Raw genomic sequence first — 27042 nt, 5'->3', positions numbered from 1 at the left:
CTAGAGGTTCAGAGCACAGTTTAAGCAATGGAGATGATGGCAAATGGTTCACTGTGCGAAACATTCTGAAGATAATAGTAGCCCTTGTTTAGAAACTGGATGTGGGGTAAAAGGGAAATAAAGGAATCAAGGATTCCGATTCATTAAAAGGCTTTTAAGATGCCTTTTAGTCTGCCATGGAATACGCAGAGTATGCAACTGGATGTATAAGCCTGTAGGAAAGAACAAAAGCATTGAGAGCTGGTAATCTGGGATCAACCAGATAGAGGTGATACTTACTGTCACTAAACAAATAAGATGTCAGGACCTAAAGAAAGAGCTGAGACTCCTAATACACTCCAACACTTGGAAGTTAAGCCAAGGAGAAAACAAACAGCAAAGAACACCAAAGAAAAGGAACTGTGAATGAGCAAAGAAAACCAGAGCATGTGATGTCACAGATGTTCAGAGAAGAAAGTCAGGAAGGAAAGAGTGGTCAACTTACCAAAATGCTCCTATGACACGGAATAACAGCAGAAACACAACTGATACTAGATTTCACAAGCTGATAACTTTTATTTTTTTAAAGATTTTATTTATTTGACAGAGAGAGAGAGAGAGTGTACAAGCAGGGGGAGTGGCAGGTGGAGACAGAGGGAGAAACAAGCTCCCCACTGAGCAAGGAGCCTGATGTAGGGCTTGATCCCAGAACTCTGAGATTACGACCTGAGCCAAAGGCAGACACTTAACCGACTGAGCCACCCAGGCTCCCCTCAAGCTGATGACCTCAATAATAACCATTTTAGATAACCTGCGCATGGCCAAATCACAAAACACACCACAAACCTATCAGAGGATTACTAACTATGCTGATTAATATATTTGATATACACTTTTTGAGACTGTACATATTCAAGAAACCATCAGGGCCCTAAGAATTTCAGAGCTCACATATTTAAAAGCTCGTGAACTAATAACTTACTGATACATTCAGGTTCTTTTACCTATTTTCTTGCATTTCAATTACATCTATGCTAAATGGGGATTCTGATCTAAAATTAATGTAGAAAAAAATTCTAAACTAACTACCCTTCCATAATTTTAAAAGGAGAATTAAAAGCTATGAACGAAACCAGGGGATTCTTACTGCCCACCAAAAAACTTCAAACAGCAGTACTTATGTGACAAACAAAGAGAACAAAAAGCTAGTCTAGACACACTATTTTGTTTACCCGAAACAGAAACCCATACTACAAAGGATATTACCCAAGAAAAGAATGTAATACTCCACCTTTACTTGTCGAGCTTGGCTGATGACACATGGAAGACTAAAAAGTTGTTGGACAAAGGCCTTCAATTCTTCCACTGTCAGTTTGGTCCGAGTCCTCCCACTATCTGGGCTCTGCCTGATGTGAAATAATATCGAGATGTAAGTAAGAAAAATCCATAGTCATCTGGTATCAAAGGGGTTTCCAGTCTCTCTAGAATTCTAACCCAAGCAATCCCAGAAGATGAGAGGTTCCACTTTTTACCTCATTAGTTAAAGACTCAAAGATTCAACTCTCCAGGTTATAGCTCCTCCAATATCGAGATGTAAGAAAAATCCATAGTCATCTGGTATCAAAGGGGTTTCCAGTCTCTCTAGAATTCTAACCCAAGCAATCCCAGAAGATGAGAGGTTCCACTTTTTACCTCATTAGTTAAAGACTCAAAGATTCAACTCTCCAGGTTATAGTTCCTCCAATCTTATAAGTATTGAGCATTTTAAATAGTCAATAAATTCCTCAGAGTAAAATACTATGTTCATTAATAAAACTAAATCTTCTACCTCAAAAAGCTTAAAACGTGAACAAAGGGCCTTTAACTTGGCTAGGGGACAATAAACCCCTCTGAAACAAATTCAGAATTGTTATGTGAATGTGCATTTTTCTAAGAAAAGGGCCCCTACACTTTTGCCAGACTCTCCAAGGGGGTTAAAGTGACCCAATGACAGGTGAAAATTCCCTGATCAATGCTTCAAAGAAAGGCTCTCTAATCAAATGGTAAACAAAAAATGTACAAAGTAATTTAAAACCCAACGTGAAGGGCCATAGCAAAAGCTGGTCAGATACCAGGAAAGTGCTGGCATGAATATGAAATACCACAGAAAATTTAACACATATGAATTCCATTAAATCAAGAATGCATACTTCTACATTTCTTAATAATATAGCCTCTCCAGCATCCATCAAGGTTACTCTTTGCTGCCATCTGCCTTCAGCGTGTAGTATCATTTATTTACTTACAAATATTTATTAAACATCCAGTATGCACCGGACATTGTTCTAAGCCCAAGAAAAAGAGCAATGAAAAAAGGATAAAAAATCTCCAACATTCTAGTCTAGCAGGTGTCTAGTGGGATTGGGAAAGGAAGGAGAAGATAATAAATAAATTAGTATGTCAAGAAGTGACAGGACTAGGAGAAAAACAGAGCAGGAAAGAAGAATAAAAAGGTTGCAATTTTATAAAGGGTTGTCACAGAAGGCCTCTTCAAGAACATGTCAGCTATCTGAAAGAAGTGAGGGAACAAGCCACCTGGAAGAGCGAAGAAGGGCAAAGGCCCTAAGCAGAAACGTGCCTGGTGTGTCTGAAAAAGCACGAAGGGGAAGAGGACTGCAGGGTGGAGCAAGAAAGAAGGGAGAGTAGTAGGAAAGAAGATCGGGACATGACTGGAGAGAGGGAGGGGAAGGGCCATGACAAGAGGTCAAAGATAATACAGGGAGGGGCCGGTTAAATTTTGGCTTTTACTCTGAAAGAAAAGCAAACAAACAAAACCAAAAACCCACAGGAAAGCACCGGAGAACTCTTCTCAGTCTTACCTGTGCTTCTGCTTTTTGCTCAGAAGCAGCTGAGCCACAGAAGCACAAGTCTCAGCCTCTTTCACAGCATCTCTGAGTTTTCTAAAGAGATCATTCTCTGGGTACTTCCGATCCTCAGCATCTTCCAGCATTACTCGTAATTCAATCAAATCTGTAAAAACAAAGCTATATACTATGACAGACATAAAAAGCCATTTAAAAATACTCACCAACCTCTCTCAAGTTAGTCATCAATCTATTAGTGGAAACACTGCAGCTGTGAAAATCTCACCAATGCAATAAAAGCTTAAGAGCAGGTGCTCATTCCTAATCCTTACGGACAATTTCTCTCCAGGAAGATAATTCCTCTTTCTTAATTAACCTGTAGTGGCAGTCCACTGGTAACAATGGCTCCCCAAAATACGTATCTAACTGCAAGTTAGCTATCGTCCCATTTTATAGTAACTTTTTATATAAAAGAAAATTCTCAAATAGAAAACAAAATCTACAGTCAGTCAACCAACCCATTAGTCACAAATCTCATTATGAAACCTATAATTTTTCCTTAATGGAGGAAAAGCACATAGAACAAAACAAGGCCTCTTTCAATGTGACAATAATTTCAGTGTATGCATAAAAAAGGAGGAAACTTAACCTTTCTTGTGGTTGAAGTTGGCAGATAATGCTTCTGTAACACGGCTGACCCAAGTGTCATAGGACTGTGCCCTGACCTTCACACCATATAGCAGAGAAGGGAGGTCCTCTAATGGGTAGCGGTATCTAAACACAAAGAAAAACAAAACAAATAAACAAAAAACACAGAAATTAAAAACTTTGCAGAAACCAACAACTTGAAAATAAATTTTAAGTACAATCAGCTTAATACAATGACCAAGGGCATGGGGTCTTAAATCAAAGCCACCCACAGAGTTTTAATGCAGGGAAAGACAAGGAAGACATGAAATCAACTGATAAAAAAACTAACATTAGTTGCCAAGTGTAGGGCCAACTTTAAAGGACTGGTCCTCAGCAGGGAGGCAGAGAGACAAGGGAAAGTTACCAGCGCACACAGGGGAAAGGGGAACTACAAAGAACAGTGCACTTAGTTTTAAAAGAAGTAACAAGGTTTATAAGAAACTTGAGGATACCTAAGACATTTCTTCTGCATGGGGCAGGGGCACAGATCGGTTGGATGGTAGAGACACACAAGGCGCTCAGGATTACAGGAGCACGTGAGAGCAGAGAGAAAACACGTGGTTCTGCACGCTGAACACTGCCGCTCATCATCAGGAACAAGTTCAAACACTTCTTCTTCTGACATGAGGACACCCTGAAATACAATTCATGTCACCACATCAAGTCTTTCTAAGCTCTCAAGCATTAAAGAACTTAGTTATTACGTTTTTTTCTACAGGTAAACCTGACTTAAGATATAAACACGGGAGGTACAATGGCACATCATCAAAATACTTTCTAAAATTAATCATTCTTAATTTTTTTTAAATGGGAAAGACTAAACCTTGATGTGTAAGAATACACATCTGACTGATACAATTATTTTTCAAATGCAAGGAACTTATGACTACAAAGGTCATAGCAGTCATTCTGAGGGGAGGGAGGGAAGTCGTAATTGGGAGGTACTTTAGGGGTGGCTAACAAAGTTCTATTTCTTGACCAGAACTGTGATGACAACAAAGTTTACTATGTAACAATTCATGAAGCTATATATTTTGTTTCATATGATTTTGTCTTCTCCTTAGAACAAGAAAAAAATTAATTAAAAAAATTTTTTTGCCCTGAATACAGATATATTAGTAATCAATGATCCAAAAATAACACTAATACAAGCATACACAAAGATAAAGCAGTAAAAATTACTTAAACTATGCAAATCAAAATATAATCTACTTCAGCAAGACATCAAAAAGAAAGTTAATTAAATTCAGTGTGCCAGCTTAAGAAAATAAGAACATCTGAAGTGCATTTTATAAAGACTTCCATTCAATACACAAGGGTTCTCTTTAGAGTTACTACTTGCTTGAGCAAGGTACTTAAAAACCTAATTCCACTACGAAAGCAAACTTTTCACTTACCGATGGTAAAAACCCAATAATTTATTCACTGGCAGACACAATTCAGCTCTTGCAACACGGATCTTGTTTTCGATATTAGTTTTAATCTGTATGTCTCTTAACTATACTCTCATATCGTCCCATTTCTCATATTAGCATTTAATATTTGCTTTAAAAATTATTTCATGTAAAAATGGTTCCAAAATGCACTGCAGGTATTTCTTAGTTTACAAGAATTCACACAGCTTCAGAACAACTGGCAAACAGGACATTAATACATCAAGAAATCTGGGGCACCTGGGTGGCTCAGTCGGTTAAGTCAGCTTGGGATTCTCCCTCTCTCTGACCCTCCCTCCATACAGTCGCTTTCCTTCTCTCTCTCTCACTCTCACTCTCTCTCTCTCCCTGTCTCAAATAAATTTTACACCATATCTTAAAGTATGCTCCAGGAACCCCTAGCCCTAGAAGATACTCTGCAAAAAAACTAAATAAATTGTCTACAGGGTAAATGCTATGTATTACTATATCCCTCCCAATTTAAGACATTAACAATGAACACCAGCATATCATAGAAGTTTTACAGTAAGGAATCATTTATTATTTCTTTATCCCCAATTAATTTTTTCTTAATCTACCACCTCCCAAGCTTTTCTATCACAGAACAATTTTTCCTTGTAATGCTAATATTATATAGTTCAGAAAATTATAAATTATTAGGAGGGAATAGAGAGAAGAAAAAAGAAATACAAACTAAAAGCTATTTGAAATAAGCAAGCTGTGGGACGCCTGGGTGGCTCAGTCGTTAAGCATCTGCCTTTGGCTCAGGGAGTGATCCCGGCGTTCTGGGATCTAGCCCCACATCAGGCTCCTCTGCTGGGAGCCTGCTTCTTCCTCTCCCACTCCCCTTGCTTGTGTTACCTCTCTCGCTGGCTGTCTCTCTGTCAAATAAATAAATAAAATCTTAAAAAAATAAGCAAGGTGAGAAAATTAAGGAATGGAACTGGATGATAGCAGTAAAGGAAAAAAGGGGGGAGTAGAAGTGATGAGAAACATTGCCATAATAAACAAACAAATAAAAACTTCAAGCCAGAGAGCAGATGACTATGAAAGAGACAGATGAGTCAAGGATCACATTAAGTTTTTAAATAATGATCCTGATACTGGCAATAAGTAAAGTGGTTTGTGAAAGGGTAGATGGAGAGGAGATGATATTCTATCTCAGATGCTCAAAGTGAGATGAAAAAAAGCTAAAGAGAAACATACGGCAATCCCAAGGAGACCTGGATTACAAACGGGTGACTGCACATGACACCTCTTTCAGAGTGACAATAATTCCTGTGTTTGCACAGACTAGGAGGAAACATCAAGACCTGAGAAATGAAACCACAAGGTAACAGCTGAAAGAGAGGTAAAATCCTAAGAAAGGCTAAGAATTCCTCGAAAGGTAGCACAAAAGGAAAAAAATAGAAAATAAAGGCTGCACCCTGCAAACACTAGCAATTGAAGAAGATGAGGAAAATAATTAAAAGTGACTGGCAAGGGGCGCCTGGGTGGCTCAGCTGGTTGAGAGGCTGACTCTTGGTTTCAACTCAGGTCACGATCTCAGGGTCCTGGGATGGAGCCCCAAGTCGGGCTCCATGCTCAGCAGGGAGTCTGCTTGTGGATTCTCTCTCTCCCTTTCCCTGTCCCTCCCCCAGCTCACTTTCTTTCTGTCTCTCTCTCTCTCTAACATCAATCAAACAAACTTTTTTTAAAAAGTGACTGGGAAATGTTACCAGATGCTGAAGGAACAGTAGAGTGAGTGTTAGGGAAAGGAACAAAGAAACAAAATATAGTGCAACAAAGAGGTCATGGGGATAAAAGACAAAAAACAATTAGACTTGGCAATAAAGTCACTAGCAAATTCTGAGAGTTTCAAAATGACAGTGACAATGAAGGGATAAAAAGGAAATGAGGGCACTGTTCACAGAAAAACCACTCAAGAAGTTTTTTGGAAGGAAAAAAATGAAAACTTTCTTCAAGATAGGAAAGACAAGTGTACAATATGCAAAGAAAGGGTAGAGATTAGCGTCTCAAGGGCACAGGGAGAAGTTAATAGGAAAAGAGTCCTCGGAGAAATGTGATCAAAGGATAAATAAAATGATCAATAGATGTGATATTCAAATTATTGTAGAACAAGGAAAAGCAATGCCCCATTAATAACACAGGTTAAACCTGAAATGAGACCATACCACAAAAACTGACTTCATGAGTATCTACCAATGTACAGGCAGACCTTGGAGATATTGTGGGTTTGATTCCAGACCACAATAACAAAGAGTATCATAATTAAACAAGTCAAATGAACTTTCTGGTTTCTTAGCACATATAAAAGTTATATTTACCCTACACTGTAGCCTATTAAATGTGCAATAGTATTATATCTAAAAAGCAATGTATATACCTTAATTAAAAAATACTTTATTGCTAAAAAATGCTCAACATCATCTGAGCTTTTCACTGCTGGAGGGTCTTGTTTTCATGTTGACCAGGCTGCTGACTGATCAGAGGGTGGCTGCTGAAGGTTGGGGTGGCTGGGGCAATTTCTTAAAATAAAACAATGGAGTCTGGGGCGTCTGGCTGGCTCAGTTGGTAGAGCACATGACTCTGGATTTCAGGGTCATGAGTTCAAGCCCCAAAGACGGTGTGGAGCCTACTTAAAACAACAATAACAACAACAACAACAACAATGGAGTCTGCCACATCAATTGTCTCTTTCTTTCACATGTGATTTCTCTGAAGCATACAATGCTTCTTTGATAGCATTTCACCCACAATTGGAACTTCTTTCAAATTTGGAGTCAATCCTCTCAAACCCTGCCACTGCTTTATTCACTAAGTTTATGTAATACTCTAAATTCTTTGTCTTCATTTTTGTAGTCTTCACAGCATCTTCACCAGCAGATTTCATCTCAAGAAACCACTTTCTCTGCTTATCCGTAAGAAGCAACTCCTCATCTGCTCAAGTTTTATCCTGAGTTTGTACCAATTTAGTCCCACCTTCAGGCTCCACTTCTAATTCGAGTTCTGCTATTTCGACCCCATCTGCAGTTACTTCCTCCACTGAAGTCCTGAACACCTCAAAGTCATCCATGCCATGATTGCAATCAACTTCTTCCAAACTCCTGTTCATGTTGATATTTAGACCTAGTTCCAACTATCACGGATGTTCTTAATGGCATCTAGAATAGTGAACCTTTTCCGGAAGGTTTTTCATTTACTCTCCCTAGATCCATCAGCAGAGTCACTATCCATGGCAGCTATGGCCTTACAAAATATATTTCTTAAATAGTAAGATTTGAAAGTCGAATGACTTCTTGATCCATGGGCTACAGAATGTTCACAGCATGAAAACAACATTCATTTTGTTGCACATCTCCATCAGAGCTCTTAGGTGACCAGGTGCATTGTTAATGAACAGTCATATTTTGAAAGGATCTTTTTCTCTGCAGAGTGGGTCCAAACCATTTGTAAACAGATGTGCTGTCATCCAGGCTTTGTTGTTCCAGTTACAGAACACAGAGTATACTTCCATAATTCTTAAGGACAGTGATTTGCAGAATGATAAATGAGCACTGGCTTCAACTTAAAGTCATCAGCTGTATTAGTCCCTAACAAGAGAGTCAGCCCTTTGAAACTTTGAAGCCAGGCATTAACTTCTCTCTAGCTATCAAAGTCCTAGATGGCATCTTCTTCCAATAGAAGGCAGTTTCGTCAACACTGAAAATCTGTACTTAGTGTAGCCACCTTCACCGATGATTTTAACTAGTTCTTCTGGATAACCTGCTGCAGCTTCTATATCAACACCTGCTGTTTCATCTTGCATTTCTGTGGTACGGAGATGACTACTTTCCTTAAACTTCATGAACCAACCTCTGCTAGCTTCAAACTTCTGCAGCTTCCTTACCTCTCTCAGCCTACATAAAACTGGGGAGTTGGGGCCTTGCAATGGATTAGGCCTTGGCATAAAGAAATGTTGTGGATGGTTCCATCTTGTATCCAGATCACTAAAACTTGCAGCATATCAGCAATAAGGCTCTTTTAAGTTTCTTATTGTTCATGTGTTCACTAGAGTAGTATTTTTAAGTTCCTTCAAGAACTATTCCTTTGCATTCACACCATGGCTAACTCTCTGGCATAAGAAGCCTAGCTTTTGACCTATCTAGGCTTTCTGCATGCCTTCCTCACTAACCTTAATCATTTCTAGTTTCTGATCTGAAGTGAGAGATACGTGACTCTTCCTTCTGCTTGAACACTTAACAGGCTATTGTAGGGTTAATTGGCCTAATTTCAATATCATTGTGTCTCAAAGAAGCCTGACAGACACACAAAGAGAAATGAGGAAACCGCCAGTTGGCAGAACAGGCAGAATATACTCAACATTTATGTATTAAGTTCACTGTCAGGTCGTGGAACCCAAAACAATGACAACAGTAACATCAAAGATCACTCATCAAAATGACCATAACAATTATAATAACAAAAAAGTCTGACCAATTAAAAAATGGGAAGGGGCGCCTGCGTGGCTCAGTTGGTTAAGCATCCGACTCCTGATCTCAGCTCAGGTCTTGATCTCAGGGTCGTGAGTTAAAGCCCCACGTTGGGCTCCACGCTGGATGTGGAGCCTATTTAAAAAAAAAAGAAAGGGCAGAAGACATGAACAGACATTTCTCCATAGACATCCAGATGGCAAAGAGACACATGAAAAGATGCTCAACATCACCCATCAGAGAAACGCAAATCAATGAGGTTTTGTGCCTATTAGAATGATTAAAATAAAAAATACAAGAAACAAGTGTTGGCAAGGATGTGGAGAAAAAGGAACCCTTGTGCACTGCTAGTGGAAATGAAAACTGGTGCAGCCATTGTGGAAAACATATGGAGGTTCCTCAAAAAATTAAAGAATCACCATATGATTCAGGAATTGCACTACTGGGTAATTACCCAAAGAATATGAAAACACTAATTTGAAAAGATATATGCACCCTCATGTTTATTACAGCATTATTTACAATAGCCAAATTATGGAAGCAACTCGAGGGTTCACTGATAGATGAATGGATAAAGATGTGGTATAAATACAGTGGAATATTATTCATCCATAAAAAAGAATGAAAACTTGACATTTGCAACAAATGGATGGATCTAGAGGATATAATTCTAAGTAATACAAATCAGAGAAAGACAAATATCATCTGATTTCACTCATATGTGGAATTTAAGAAACAAAATGAAAAAGACAAACACAAAAAAACAAGACTCTATTAAGGGTATTCCACTTTCTTTTTTTAAGTAAGCTTTACACCCAACATGGGGCTCAAGCTCATGACCCTGAGATGAAGAGTCACCGACTGAGCCAGCCACGTGCCCCAGATTCTATTAAATACAGAGAATAAACTGGTGGTTACCAGAAGGGAGGTGGGTGGGGGGATAGGTGAAATAGGTAGAGGGGATTAAGAGTACACTTATTGTGATGAGCACTGAGTAATATACAGAATTGCTGAATCACTATATTGTACACCTGGAAACTTACAAAACACTGTATATTATATGACAATTAAAAATGAACAAAATAAATAAATGAAATAAAATAAAAAGTCTGAAATATTGTGAGAATTACTAAATGTGACACAGAGACACAAAGTGAGCAAATGCTGTTTGAAAAATGGGGCCAATAAACCTGCTCAATGCAAGGTTGCCACAAACCTTCAATTTGTAAAAAACACAATATATATGAAACACAATAAAGCAAAGGCACATTAAAATGAAATTAAATTTCAAGCTTCAAAAGACAGACACCAGGCAATGGAAAAGGAATTCCCTTTTTTTTTTTTTAAGACTTTATTTTTAAGTAATGTCTACACCCAACATGGGGCTCTAATTCACAATCCCCAAATCAAGAGTTGCATTCTACTGACTGAGCCAGCCAGGGACCCCAAGGAATTCCATTTTAAATAAACATATATAAAATGAATAACCTAAGTTTCCACTTTAGGAAACTAGACAAAGAAGATCAAATTAAATCCAAAGTAAGCAGAAGAGGGGCACGGCGCCTGGGTGGCTCAGTTGGTTAAGCATTCAACTCCTGATCTGAGCGCAGGTCATGATCTCAGGGTCGTGAGATCAAGCCCTGCATTGGGCTCTGTGCTCAGCGTGTAGTCTGCTTGAGATTCTCTACCTCTTCCCCTCCCTCCACTTGCTCACTCTCTCTCTCTCTCTAAAATAAATAAGTAAAATCTTAAAAAAAAAAAAGAATTAAAGCAGAAATCAGTGAAATTAAAAACAGGAAATCAATAGAGAAAAATCAATAAAACCAAAAACTGGTCCTAAGAAAAGTTCAATGATACTGATAAGCCTCTAGCTGGGCTAACTAAAAAAAAACAAATAAAAAACAACAACAAAAAAACAGACACAAATTACTAAAATCAGAAGTGAAAAAGGGGACATCACTAAAGATCCCATGGACATTGAAAGGATAGCATTAAGAATACTATAAACAACTCTATACCCACAAATTTCATAACCAGATGAAATGGACCAACTCCTGGAAAGACAATCCATCAAAATTCACACACACACAATCCGAATAGCTCTATACATCTACTGAGAAAATCCAATCAATAATTAATAACCTTCCAAAACAAAAAGCACCAGACCCAAATGGGTTCATTGGTGAATTCTACCAAATATTTATGGAAGAAATTATACCAAGTCTCTATGATCTCTTTCCAAGGACAGAAGCAGAGAAAACACTTAACTCATTCTATGAGGCCACCGTTACCCTGCTACCAAAACCACTACAGGCCAATATCTCTCATGAACATAGATGCAAAAATCTTCAACAAAACTAGCAAGTTGAATCCCACAATATATAAGAATTACATGACAAAATCAAGTGGAATTCACCCCAAGTATGCAACAATTAGAACTTCTTTCAAACTTGGAGTCAATCCTCCCAAACCCTGCCACATGATTATATCAATAGATGCAGAAAAAGCATTTGACACCCATTCTTGATAAATTTTTCTACTAAGATCAGGTTCAAGACAAGAATGTCCCCTCCCACCACTCCTTTTCAACAGGAAGACCTAGCTAATACAATAAGACAAGAACAGGAAATAAAAAGGATACATATTGGGAAGGAAGAAACCAAACCATCTTTGTTTATGGATCATAAGATCATCCACGCAGAAAATCTGAAAGAACTGACAAAAACACTCTTGGAACTAATAAGCAATAAGAGCAAGGTTACACAGGATTCAAGCTTGGTATATAATTCAATCTCTTTCCTATATACCAGTAACAAACAAGTGGAATTTGAAATTAAAAACAAATTACTATTTATATTAGCACTCTCCAAAAATGAAATACTTAGGTTTCTAACAAAACATGTGCAAGAAAGAAAACTACAGAACTCCTTGAACAAAATCAAAGAGCTAAATAAATGGAGAAGTGTTCCATGTTCATGGATGGAGGTATTCCATGTTCAGTGCTGTCAAGATGTCAGTTCTTCCCAACTTAATCTATAAATCTAGTACAATCAAAATAAAAATCCCTGCAAGTTATTTTATGGATATCAACAAAGTATTCTTAAGTTTATATGGTAAGATAAAACACTCATAATAGTCAGCTCAATACTGCAGAAGAACAAAGTCAAAAGACTAACACTAACTGACTTCAAGACTTACTATAAATTATACACCTGAAACTAAAGTAAGCTATGTGTCAACTGTACTCAAATAAAAAATAAATAAAATTTTTAAAACAGTATAAACCTACAGAAGTAATGAAGACTATGTGGTATTACAAAAGAATAGAGAAATCAATCAATGGGACACAACAGAGGATGCAGAAACAAACTCACATAAATACAGTCAACTGATCTTTCACAAAGAAGGCAATACAATGGAGCAAAGACAGTCTTTTCAATAAATGGTGCTGGAACAACTGGACATTCACATGAAAAAAGTGAAAGGCAATGTGAAAAGACAACACACTGTATGATTTCAACTATATGACATAAAGGCAAAACTATAGAAATAGTAAAAAGATCAGTATTTGCCAGTGGAAGTAGGGTAGTGATGAACAGGTGAAACACAGAGTAATTTTAGTGAAGTGGAAATACTCTGTATGATACTTAATGATGGATACATGTCATTATATATTCATCCAAACACACAAAATATACACCAAGAGTGAAGCATAACATAAACTACGGACTTTGGGTGATTATGATATGTCAATGCAGGTTTATCAATTATAACAAATGTACCACTCTAGCAGATGTTGATAATGTAGAAGGCATTACATGTGTGGGAATGGAAGATATATGGGAAATCTCTGTACCCTACCCTTTCCCTCGTTTTGCTGTGAACTTTCAACTACTCTGAAAAGACAGTCTTATTAAAAAAAATAATAAAATAAGAAAGCTAATAAAAAATAAGCAAACAATCAAAGAAAACTTTTAAGAATACAGGTATAACACGTGAATATTAACTATATCAGGTCATACATTCACTTACCTGAAAGAAATTTTTTAAAAAAGCAAAAACAAGATTCACTTGTCTCTTGTTGTTTTTTTTAATAAAGATTTTTTTTATTTATTTAAGAGAGAGAGAGCATGAGCAGGGCGGAGGGACAGAGGGAGAAGCAGACTCCCTTCTGAGCAGGGAGCCCTCAGTGGGGCTTGATTCCAGAACCCTGAGAGATCATGACCTGAGCCAAAGGCAGACACTTAACTGACTCAACCACCCAGGTGTCCCTCTTGTTTCTGATCACAGGTAATTCAAACTAGAAAAAGAAATGTGACCATTAGTAAAAATTCTTATTTCCAAGTTAACATAAATTCTTAAAAATAATTAGCTTATAATAATATTTCATCATTTGTAATATGTATAGCTTTATACAGCTTTATATAGCCTTACATAGCTATACATAGTTTTGGTTTAAAGATTTTTTTTCCCCATTTATGCCCATAAAAAGAGTGATGAAATCGATTTTTCTTTTACTTTTCATATCCAAATCGCTATCCACTACAGTATTGTTCTTCAGCTAAAACCTATATTCGTTTTCTTAAAACTCTTTAAATCTAACTTAATATATAAAGAACCCATTATTTGAAATTCTTTCAAAATAGACACAACGTACTTAATTTTGTGATTATATAAACTTTTCTAACTAAAAATGGTGCTTTCAAGAAAATTCTGATTTTACTGAGAGGAAACAAGGCTTCTGTTAAATTCTACCACTTGGGATATGTCAAAAAATAAAGTGTCTTCTCAACCTACCAACTGTTCTTGTTATTCTTGGTTACTTGGTGAGTTAGCTAAACCAATTAAGCCAAAACAGGAAATCTCAAATTAGTATTCTCATAAGTGGGCTTGAAATCATAAGTGACATATGCAAGAAAATAAACTTTGACCCATACCTCATTCCACATACAAAAATTAACTTGAAATAGACCATACACATAAATGTATGCGCTAAAACTAAAACATTTCTGGAAAGCATAGGAGATAATCTTTGTTATCCTGAGTTAAGCAAAGATTTCTTAGATATAGCCAAAAGCACAGGCCATAAAAGAAAAAATTGATAAACCAAAGAAATTCCTGTTCTTCAAAAAAATACTATTACATAAAGGAAAAGACAAGCCACAGACTGGAAGAAAATATTTTCAAATCACCTATCTGGTAAAGAATTTGTATCTAAACTAACTAAAGAACTCTCAAAATTTCAGTAACAGCCCAAGTTTTAAAAGTTGGGCAAAAGATTTGAACAGAATCTTCCCTCAAAGATATATATACAGCAAATAAGCACCTAGAAGGTACCCAACATCATTAGTCATTAAAATTAAAGTCATGGTGAACTACCACAACAAACCTATTAGAATATCTAAAATTGGGACACCTGGGTGGCTCAGTTGGTTAAGTGTCTGCCTTCAACTCAGGTCATGATCCAGGGGTCCTGGGATCGAGTCCTGCATCGGGCTCCCTGCTCTTGGGGAGCCTGCTTCTCTCTCTCCCTCTGCCTCTCTTCTAGCTTGTGCGCTCTCTCTCACTCACTCTCTCTCTCCAATAAGTGCATAAAATCTTAAAAAAAAAAAAGAATACCTAAAGTTAAAATTCCAAATGTCAGTGAAACTGCAGGTCAAGTGGAACTCTCATATTCCTGGCAGAACTGTAAAAACTGTTTTAGAATACAGTTTGGCAGTTTTTAGAAAAAATTAAACATACATCATATAACCCAGCCATTCCAGTCCTAGTATTTATCCAAGAGAAATCAAAGTATATGTCAACATAGAAAGTTGTTCAGAAATGTCCACAGCAGCTTAATTCATAACAGGCAAAAGTTAAAAACAATTAAAATGTCCATTCATAAGTGAAGAGATAAACTGTGGTATATCCACACAATAGATACTTGGCAACTACTTGACAATTAAAAAGAATAAACAATTAATACATGGAAAAACATAAATGAATCTCTAAGTAATTATGTTAAGTAAAAGACACTAAGCAAAAAGTATAAACAGTATGACTCAATTTAAATAAGACATTTTTTACAAAGGCACACTAAAGAAAGCCAATTGGTGTTTTCCTGGAAGGGGTGGAGTGGGAGTAGTGAAGAGGGGGAATGGGACAAGAAAGGAGGATCATAAAGGGGCACAAGAAAACTTCTGAAGGTGGTATGTTCATTATCTTGATTGTGACAAAGGTTTAGTTTATTCCAAGCATTCAAAATCCCAACACTTGTGGGGAGGGTATGGCCAACCCACTGCCCAGCCACCACCATTATAAAGAATTCCATCAGATATTCAACTGGCTTCCAAACTGGGGAGGGGGGGGAAGAAAAAAAAAAATCCCAACACTTGGTTATTCAGTACTTCCTACTCATTAAATTACTTAGAGGAAAAAAACAAAAACAAAAAAACCAGATCAATCCACTCTGACAGCTGGAATCACCAGAAACACAACTTTTATTTAATTTCAAAGCTCAGAGAAAAGGATTTGAACTTTCTTATTTAAAGAAATACTACATATAGAAGATTTAAAAAATAAATATATACCTAAGAAATTCTATATGACACAATTCCATTTTTTAAAATCTAGAGGTGACATAAAGATTCCTAAAACTTTTCAGTTTGTAGAACCCAAAATAGCAAGTATAAAAATATACTTTCTCCAGGGTGCCTGGTGGCACAGTCGGTTAAGCACCCAACTCTTGACTCAGGTCTTGATCTCACGTCAGGTCTTGATCAGATCAAGACCCGTATCAGGCTCCACGCTCAGCAGCAGAGTGTACCTGAGATTCTCTAACCCTCTCCCTCTGCCCCTCCCCATCATGTGCTCACTCTCTCTCTAAAATAAATAAATCTTTAAACACACACACACACACACACCCCTTCTCCAAACTTGTGATTTTTGTGTTCAACTTCTAAAGGAATCAAAGATGAAATGGATTCTTTCTACAGGTTCAGTTTTTGTATATTCCATGAGCAGTGTCAAATACAGAAAATGTGTTCCACAAACTCACCATTTGTACAACAGACTCCCTTAATCTTGTCTCTTCTTCAGTCATGAGAGTCAATTCTTTGCATACCATGGCAGCCAGTCCCACATCTAAGCATTCTGGATCTGCTGCCATCTTGAAAATGAGTTCTTCATGTGAAAAGACACAATGGCGCCTTAGCCGTCGGTAATGATTGACACACTGACGTCCAATGGGCAACTGTAAACAAGATTCTCAAATTAAATTACTTGCCTGTAACATATTCCAGAACAAAACCACTATTTAGCCTACAGATCCTCTGTTTTATTATTAAAAAAAAAAAAAGGCAGAATAACAAATTCCATTTGAACATAAGAGGAACTGTAAATATTAAATCTTTATGACCCAGCAGGAATTTCAAAGGCCTTCCCACTGAAAATTTCCATAATTTGAGATGCTAAGCTTCTAGCCTAAGCTACTGATTTTCTACTCGTTATGTACAAGAAGTACAAGTTCCTTGATATTTAAATGAGGCAGCAAACTCTTTTAGATCACTTTGACATAAGCTGCCTTTAAAGAGAAAAGAAAAAACATTTAGGTAATAAAGGTTAAAAGGGCATATCCAGCAAGGAAGTTTCCACAGACCAAAAAGCAGAGATGTTATTAAAAGTTAAAAAAAAGAAAAGAAAAGAAAAGAAAAGAAAAGAAAGAAAGAAAGAAAGAAAGAAAGAAAGAAAGAAAGAAAGAAAGAAAAGGGGAGAAAAAAAGCACTTCAGCAATTCACATTAACTGACTTTTAAGAATCAAAGCAAAAGCTGATTTACATTTTAGCATCTAGAAATTCTTTTAAAAAATCAGTCTGACCTAAAGAAAATCCAAGTGAAATCATGAGATTATACACCTTATTCTCCCTAAATGAATAAACAAATCACCAGATGATCACTTTTCATAAATCATCAGATACACCCTTTAAGATAAAGTCTGAAAATTTCTTTAACCATCAAGATTTAAGCCAAATTATGATACTAGTCATATTATATAGGCATACCTTGGAGATACTGTGGGTTTGGTTCCAGACCACCATAAATAAAGTATCACAAAAAAGTGAGCAAAATGACTGATTTGGTTTTCCAGTGCATATAAAAGTTATGTTTACATTATACTGTAGTCTATATAGTGTGCAAAAGCCTTATGTCTAAAAAAACAATGTACACAACTTAATTCAAAAATACTTTCTTGTTAAAAAATGCTAACCACTACCAGAGCTTTCAGCAAGTCATAATTACTAATCATAGATCACAATAACAAATAATAACAAAGAAGTTTGAAATATTGCCAGAATTCCCAAAATGTGACACAAAGACATGAAGTGAATAAATGCTATTGGAAAAATGGTGTCAATAGACTTGCTGTCTTGACAAAGGGTTGCCACAAGCCCTCAATTTGTAAAAGATGCAGTATGTGTGGAGTTCAATAAAGCAAAGTGCAATAAAACAAGGTAAGCCTATACATACAAACACACACATATACACACACACACACACTTCTTCCATCCCTTCTCCCTCCTTTCTCTCTCTCTTTCCCCAACTTCTGTCCTCCTGTCCAGTGGGAAAACTTGGGTAGTTTAAATGGGAGTTTTAGTTTATATTTAAAAACTATGATATAAAAGAGAAAAAATAAGAAAATGGACCTTTAAGAGCCTTTAAGAAATCACCTCCATTTTGAGAAAGGCAGAAGACAATCACAGGACTCACATTTTGAGAATGTAAGACTATCTCTATATCAAGCAGTATTTCCATACCCTTTTTTTTTTAAAGATTTTATTTATTTGACAGAGACAGAGACAGCCAGCGAGAGAGGGAACACAAGCACAGGGAGTGGGAGAGGAAGAAGCAGGCTCATAGCAGAAGAGCCTGATGTGAGGCTCGATCCCAGATCGCCGGGATCACGCCCCGAGCCGAAGGCAGACGCCCAACCGCTGTGCCACCCAGGCGCCCCCCCATACCCTTTTTTTAAGTAGGCTCCATGCCCAGTGTGGAGACCAATGCAGGACTTGAACTCATGACCCTGAGATCATGACCTGAGCCAAGAGCAAGAGTCGGATGCTTAACTGACTGAGCCACCCAGCACCCCTACATACTCTTTTAAAGAAACAAACTCTCCAAAGAAAACAATGATACTGAATTTATAATTAGCGATTATCTTGTCTATTAACAACTTTCATTTCCTACTTCATAAATATTTACTTGTTAAACATTTTTCACATAGTTTATTAACAATAGCAAGAAAATATGCAGATCTTAATTATTATAATCTGTAAAGAACCCACATTAAATAGAACTGATAATCCATTGTGGCTTATAAAACTTAATACCATCACTATATTCCAAATCTAAAGCTGCTATAACTCTTCATTTCTATCACACCCTTCTTCTAAAGAGTTTCAAGGACTTCTACATATATCATCTCACTTGTTTGAGGTTATTTAGCAAATCTTAGTATCTTCACATACAAGGTGAAAAACTTAGGCCCAGTGAAATTAAAAGAGCTCCCCAAGGCCACACATCAATAATAGTGAACACGTTAAAGGAAGAAACCATCTCTAATTCATTTCTGAATTATCTCTATTTTCAACCCTACATCTAGCCAAGAATCAAGTAAATCATAAACATTTTGATAAATGTTAGTTGAATTTTAAAAAATAGACCTTCAAGGGAAAGTCCTAAGCTCAGCCCTGCTCATACTGCTTCCTAAGCCTAATAATGTTTTAAATTACTAGATCAAAAAAGATTACTCATCATGTCATTTATTAACAAATCATGAAATCATGAATCATGAAATTTAATAAATTAATGTGCCTACAGGAAACATAAGACCCAGTATTACTAAAAATCTCCCCCTTGGGACACCTAGGTGGCTCAGTTGGTTGGCATCTGACTCTTGATTTTGCTGAGGTAGTGATCTCAGAGTTCTGACCTCAATGAGATCAAGCCACGCATCAAGCTCTGTGTTCAGCGCGGAGTCTGCTAAGATTCTCTCTCTCCTTCTGGGTGCTCTCTCTCTCTCTCTCAAAAAACAAAACAAACAAAAAAAAAACCCTCCCCAAATGTTGAGAGGAGACCAAAAAAGAGAGAATCACTAAAGGAAAAATAAAGTAAAAGAGTGCATCATAAATTTGCAGTCTTTTCCCAACCAACATGACATAATCATAACTAGTTACTTTTTGATATCTTACTCATACAGAAAAGCAAAATAGCAATCACTATCATTTATTTTATTTTTTAAAAGATTTTATTTATTTGAGAGAGAACGAGAGAGAGCACAAACAGGGGGGAGGGGTACAGGGAAAAGCTCCCTGCTGAGGAGGGCGCCTGATGCAGGACTCGATCCCAGGACTCCAGGATCATGACCTGAGCCGAAGTCAGACGCTTAACTGATTGAGCCACCCAGGCACCCCTGGCATTATCATTTAAACAAAGGTATATGCCACAGCAACCTCAATATTATAGTTATTCTTTAAAATAAGTTTTTTAAAAGAAATACAAAAAAACATAAAATGGTAGGAAGAATAAAATCACCTGTCTATAAGAAGGAAAGTAACAAAGGGATATTTTAAAAATAAAAATCTGAGTTAGACATTTGAAAATACGGATAAAATTAATTCTTAAAAAGATCTGGTTATCAAAAAAAAAAAAAAGATCTAGTTGTCATTATGAAATCCTTAAGTTGCTCAGAGAAAGCAAAGGCTAGAAGAACCATAGTCTCTCAGAAAGAAAGATTCAAAAATTATCAAGTGCTCATTTAAAATTCAAACAGAATAGGGAAAAGAATGAATGGATGAGAAGTAAAACTGTAAAATCTTCCAAACAAAAACTATAATGGAAACTTTAACTGAACTTTCTAAATTACAGCAGCCATTCCAGTCTCTACTGAAATGTTCATGAATCCTCCCCTCCCCAACTAAGCAAATCTGGCCACTAAGATGCATTTTCTAGGGGTGTTAGTAGACGTACAACAGCTACTTGCTATAGAACAGACCCAGTCAGCAGTACAGAAGTTCACAGCTTCAGCAAAGTTGTAGCCCTGGTTAAATCCAGAATGATAGGCACGAGGAAATGTCACAACAAACTCGCCAGCACACTGATTGGTCCTGTACACCTAAACGCAAAGTGGGAACAGGAATACAAAACAAAATAAAAACAACAAAAAAGAGGAAGAGATTTTATCAGTCACTTTCAGAAGCATTTTCTAAAATTAAAAGCAGTAAAGCATTTACCTACACATATCAGAAAATAATATCAGAGTTTAAGAAGCAGCCCAACTCTACCTTCTTAAAATAGTCACTGATAACAAAATAATTCACAAGAAGCAGTAGACAAAGAAATTCTCAAAGAGAAAACGTTACTCACTGCGCTACTGGTTTCTGAAATTGGATAAAATTTTTACAATTAAGAGACTTTTTCTTTTATTCCTTTTATCCTTGTGTTGTCAATAACGTTAAAGAATGGAATTTCCTCCTACTCTTGGATAATTTTTTGGAAATTAACCAATTAATTAGCTCATATGTTATATGGAGATATCCCCAAAATCAGTTTTCCTGGGTCCCACTTACTTTTATGAAATATTATGTGTCTTTATTTATTTATTTTAGAAAGAGTGGGTCCATGCCACCCAGTCACCCCAATACTATGTGTCTTTAGAAGAATCCCAGATTCTAGTATAAATTCACTCTGCCTTCAGCTCAGGTGATGATTCCAGGGTCCTGGGATAGAGCCCTACGTCTGGCTTCCTGCTTCTGGGAGTGGGGGGTCTGCTTCTTACTCTGTCCCTCCCCCCAGCTCGTGTGCACATGCTCTCTCCCTCTCTCTAATAAATAAATAAATAAATAAAATCTTTAAACACAAACTAACACTGGGCGCCTGAGTGGCTCAGTCGGTTAAGCATCCGACTCCTGATTTCAGCTCAGGTCATGATCTCAGAGTCATGAGATCCAGCCCACATCAGGTTCCATGCTCAGCGCAGACTCGGCTAGAGATTCTCTCTCTCCCCCTCCCTCTGCCCCTCCCTCCGTTCATGCTTGCACGCTCTCTCACTCTCCCTCTAAAATAAATAAATAAAATATTTTTTTAAAAAGTAAAAAGGTATTCAAATTATTTCATTATCATATATTAATAAAAAAGCTGTGAAATCTTTATATGAAATCTGATCTCCAAATTAGAAGTATTAGTTATTATAACTATCACATGAAAAACTTACACTCTGGCTAAACAAAGACAATATAGATAATAAATAATACAGAGTATTATTATACATACTAGATAATAAGGAATATAAGATTTTTAACAAAACCAGGATTTAATGGTTTACTGAAACAGAACGCTATTTTAATATGTAGCTATAAATAAAGTATGATTAATATTTTAAAACACTTCTTTGTTAACCAGAGAAATGTTGTTCCCTTCAGAATATAAATTCTAATTTGGCTAGAAGATGAAATGATCTTTTGCTTCCAGTTATAAAACAAAAGATATGTTGCTATTCTAAGGTAAAGCTAACATAACCTTTTTTTTTTCCTTTTTAATATTTTATTTATTTGACAGAGAGAGAGACAGCCAGCGAGAGAGGGAACACAAGTAGGGGGAGTGGGAGAGGAAGAAGCAGGCTCATAGCGGAAGAGCCTGATGTGGGGCTCGATCCCATAACGCCGGGATCATGCCCTGAGCTGAAGGCAGACGCTCAACCGCTGTGCCACCCAGGCGCCCCAAAGCTAACATAACCTTAAAATAAAAATACTAAAAGGAGACACAAAAGACTCACAGGCACACCATGCTCCATCAGTACATTGGGGTTCATGATGGTGACTAACTGATGCAGGAGATCAGGCTGGGATTCAAATAACTCAGGAGCCAGCTCCCTCATCACCTCCTCCAGTTGTTCTGCAGCATGAGATGGCACACCATACCATGTCTTTGGCTCCCCCCTAGCAAAAGGAAATAACTGTTTAGCTAGGTGAGCATGATACCAATGAGGCCAGGGTCTCTCATTCAAATCCGCTATAAACAATAATTAACTTTGTCTTGTTCCATTAATTTTGCCACAGATTATATACCCTGAATCCTGGCAAACCAATTCATAAATGTGCTCATAATAGGAGGTAAAGCAAAGTATATAAACAGATGGATACATACTTACCACTACTATTAGAATGAATTCAATTCAAAATCATATTAATGTAATTAATGAATTCAATTAATGCAATTCAAAGCACATGAACTCTTTAAGGTGGATCAATAAATTGTTTCTTTAAATAGGAAAGACACTATATGAAAAAAAACATTCCAAAGGATACTGACATACCACCTTGCTTCCCAAGTCCACTGGACATTCCAATTATCCCTACAATGATCAAAGTTGAAGTCAACAGTGTAGAATACCTTTACATAACTTCATTAAGTTGAATTTTACTATCCATCAAACTAAGGCAAGGGTGAAATTGTTGAACCCTGAAAAGAGTTCTATCTACAAATCTTAAAGACCAAAAACTTGGCATCATTAATGCACTAGACTTTAGTGGACTAGAGTTCATTTATGATATTAAGTTGTACTCCTAGGAAACGGATTTAGCGAGTCATGCTATTTATAAAATAGCTGCATTTCCTAATCCTAATACAATCCAGTGCTGTCTCCAACAGAACTTACTGTAATAACGAGAATATTCTATGTCTGTGCTGGGCAATACAAATGGCCCTAGTCACCGATGACCATAAAGCACTTGAAATGTTCCTGTAACTGAGGAAGTACATTTTTAATTTTACTTAAGTAATTCAAATAGCCACATGCAGCTAAGAATTATATTACACAGCACAGTGATGAAGGAAAGAAATAAAATCACTATGGTTTTCCAGTATTGCATAGTGTGATTTGAGTAATATCTTCCAAATGGCGAAAAATATCATTTAATTGATATCATAATAATGGACAAGGAACTGGGCAAGTAAATAAAAGCTGTGGGGAGACACAAAAAAATTCAGCCAAAGAATTTAATAAATATGCATGTAACAGGCATTTATAGGACAAATGTTATTAAAAAGAAAAAAATCATTTAATAATTTCCAATCCTGAAGGTTTAGTCAGATCTTATACACTTTTTAAAATTATACATACTTTAAAATCCTACCTTGCATATCAAAAGATATACCAAAGTATATCAAAGTAATTTTCATGTATACCAAATTAATATCATTTGATCTAAAACTCCAGGCTCTGCTGCATGCTGCACGCACATATTTAAAAGGGAAGGTATCTGAGATATATATACCCTTAGGACCTTCTACACATCTCAATATATTATCCTACTTTGGGTACGAAATACTTTTAAATTCAGTTCTTGCTAATATATCACCTAATATTATTATACCTTTACAAAGTTCCTAAGCATGTAACAAAGATCATACATACCAGTGTAAGTAGTTGATGGAATAACTCCAGTGATCTTCAATGTGCCAGCAGAAAGAAGAGAAACACATTCCTACATAGAGCCACGGCACTTTCATACCAGAGATGTCTACGTTAATATGTGCAAGAACAGACTGCTCTAGGACAGGCATATTATTCAAATTCCAACCAGAAAGCGCATATTCCTATCAAGAAAAAAAAAGATGTAAATGTAAGATCAGAAATTACAAGTGCCCAATAGAAATTTCAAGGGAGTCTTAAAAAAAAAAAGTAAAAATTGTATATAATATTTACAATCGTCTAGTCCATCTGTGCTCTTTGCTCTCTGCAACATGTAACTCATATACCAATTTAATCCTATCTCCTGTCCAGTGATATGCAGATTTCCCTTTAATTATTTCAGATACCTCTGGTTTCTTCTGAAGCATATAAGCATTTTTACACTACTCCTCCCTAGCGTACTAGTAAAATAATGTGAGACTCATTTTAATAGGGCAGTACTGTATTTCTATTTTACCCCTAGTAGCGTAACTTCCCAAAATGTTTACCACTAAATTTATAGAATGCTGTCAGATACTATGAAAACAAAAAATAAGACACATAATCCTGAATTTTTGTCAACACCAAAGACCAAGATGATGCAGAAAGTCACCACTACCACCCTCACTACAAACATAGCTAGAAATATTACATAAATTATAATAACAAAAACATTTGTTTCATAGATGAACTCAAAAGAAAAAAGAATTCCCAGTTTCCAGAAACAAAGAAAGGAAGGAAAGGCAGAATGAAAAAGGAAAGCTATCATCTGAGTTTTCATTGAGGTTTCTAACTGGTTATAAAGACCAAACACCAAGTTTCAAAAACCTATTGCTGAAGCCATATGAAGTAAAGCATTAAAGTGCTTATCAGGGGCGCCTGGGTGGCTCAGTCGTTAAGCGTCTGCCTTCGGCTCAGGTCATGATCCCAGCGTTCTGGGATGGAGCCCTGCATGGGGCTCCCCGCTCAGCGGGAAGCCTGCTTCTCCCTCTCCCACTCCCCCTGCTTGAGTTTCCTCTCTTGCTGCCTCTCTGTCAAATAAATAAATAAAATCTTAAAAAAGAAAAAAAAAAGGGCTTATCATCCTTGTGGAGAGCAGTTCTCAAAGTGGGATCTAGGGAACCTAAGACTATTTCAGGGAACTTGCAAAGTCAAACTATTTTTATAATAACTGTAAGATGTTATTTGCCTTTTTTGCTCTCATTCTTGCAGGAACATAGTGTGTTTTCCAGAGGATACATGATATGCGACATCACAACAGACTGACAACAGACTGAATGCAGAAACAGATAAGAGAATCCAACTGCCTTCTATTAGGAGGTTGATAACTGCTGAACCTGGATGCCAGGTACTGAGGGAAGGATGGAAATTCCTAATTATGTATACTTCTATACATTTGAAACTTTCTATAATACAGAGTTGAAAAAATAAAACATGCAAAGTAAGGGGTTTAACAGCCAATGACAAAGCTGAAGAGAGAATGTGTCAATGAGAACTCGGATTTGAGAGTATCATCCATAACGTAGCACAAAAAAATGAAAACTATGTGTATGATTAAGAGTCGCAGAGGAGGGGCGCCTGGATGGCACAGCAGTTAAGCGTCTGCCTGCAGCTCAGGGCGTGATCCCAGCATTACGGGATCGAGCCCCACATCAGGCTCCTCTGCTATGAGCCTGCTTCGTCCTCTCCCACTCCCCCTGCTTGTGTTCCCTCTCTCACTGGCTATCTCTATTTCTGTCGAATAAATAAATAAAATCTTTAAAAAAAAAAAAAAAAGAGTTGCAGAGGAATAGAGTAAGAAAGTCCAGCATAGGTTTAAGGAGGAATTTCGTTAAGAAATAGAGCATATTGGGGCGCCTGGGTGGCAAAGCGGTTAAGCGTCTGCCTTCCGCTCAGGGCGTTATCCCGGCATTACGGGATCGAGTCCCACATCAGGCTCTTCTGCTATGAGCCTGCTTCTTCCTCTCCCACTGCTTGTGTTCCCTCTCTCGCTGGCTGTCTCTCTCTGTCGAATAAATAAATAAAAAATCTTAAAAAAAAAAAAAAAAAGAAATAGAGACATATGATTCATACCCTCAAAAGGCTTTTTTAAAAAGGCTTTCAGTTGTTTTATTTTTTAAGATTTTATTTATTTATTTGAGAGTGAGAGTGTGCACGCGTGAGTGGGGGAAAGGGCAGAAGGAGAAGCAGACTCCCCTCGGAGCGCAGAGCCTGACTCAGGGCTTGATTCCAGGACCCTGAGATCATGACCTGATCCAAAGTCAGACACTTAACCAACTGAGCCACTCAGGTAACCCCCAAAAGGCTTTCAAAAATTACTACTCAATATGTTTTTTAATTGATTGGTCAGCTGGTTGTCTGAAAACATAATGAACCAGTTGAAAAGATAAAGCCTACATACAAAAAGTTTCAAGACAAGGCTGTATATATTCAACACCAAATACAGATAAAAGAGCAATTTCTTTAGTTCTTCAGAGGACAACAGTAATCAGTAAGGGTTTGCATCATTAAGAAAACTTCACAGAAAAGGAAGAACCCCAATACAGCTTAGAGAAAATAGATAAGCTTTGACAGTAAATGACAGAGAGACCGAAAATAAACTGTTCTGTCTGGTGAAGGGGAAGAGTAGAATAATCACACTCAGAAATACAGGAAATAAGATTAGAAAAGAAGAATCTTGGACCTTTAATCTTATGTTTCAAACTAAGAAGCTTGGATTTTATCCTATATTCAGAAGGGAAATAAAACAGAATTTGAAAAATGAAACAATATAAACATAGTATCTTAAGTATTTTTAAACTTCTGATTATGGAAAATTTCAAACATAAAAGTAGACAGGTCTGCATACTGAACTCCCAAAGACCTTTCAACCTTAAAATTTTAAATAAAAGCAATATATAAAAAAGACTGCAGAGAGAAGCAGTAAGCAGAAAATGGTTAACATAACAGGCCTAAGACTGCTGTTCTTCAAAAAGCCTCTTAAAGTTCTGTCAGCTGGTATCTGCAAACTTATATGATCATCAGTTCCCTACACTAATACAGAGTGATTCACAATGCCTAGGCTGTACAATATGATTTATGTACACTTGCTTTCCTTCTGGGAGTCTGGGATTTTAGTATGTGTTCAGTAGAGGATG

General features: G+C 36.8%; 1 protein-coding gene across 1 annotated transcript in view; it reads right to left on the bottom strand.

Annotated features, from left to right (window-relative positions):
• The window catches only part of KDM5A (lysine demethylase 5A), a 97010-nt gene that overhangs the window by 40073 nt on the left and 29895 nt on the right, over nucleotides 1-27042 (bottom strand). The window contains exons 11-18 of the mRNA XM_026502703.4: nucleotides 23870-24051; nucleotides 22229-22391; nucleotides 20450-20569; nucleotides 16457-16651; nucleotides 3965-4146; nucleotides 3472-3596; nucleotides 2838-2988; nucleotides 1271-1385 (exon numbers count right to left, since the gene is read on the bottom strand). Of these exons, the coding sequence (XP_026358488.2) occupies nucleotides 1271-1385; nucleotides 2838-2988; nucleotides 3472-3596; nucleotides 3965-4146; nucleotides 16457-16651; nucleotides 20450-20569; nucleotides 22229-22391; nucleotides 23870-24051 (1233 nt within the window). The remainder of the gene's footprint in view (nucleotides 1-1270; nucleotides 1386-2837; nucleotides 2989-3471; nucleotides 3597-3964; nucleotides 4147-16456; nucleotides 16652-20449; nucleotides 20570-22228; nucleotides 22392-23869; nucleotides 24052-27042) is intronic.

Source organism: Ursus arctos, unplaced genomic scaffold (genome assembly GCF_023065955.2).
Source record: "Ursus arctos isolate Adak ecotype North America unplaced genomic scaffold, UrsArc2.0 scaffold_26, whole genome shotgun sequence".
In the NCBI taxonomy this organism is placed as follows: domain Eukaryota; kingdom Metazoa; phylum Chordata; class Mammalia; order Carnivora; family Ursidae; genus Ursus; species Ursus arctos.
Note: the sequence above shows the minus strand (reverse complement) of the source record. Positions and strands in the feature narration are given on the sequence as shown.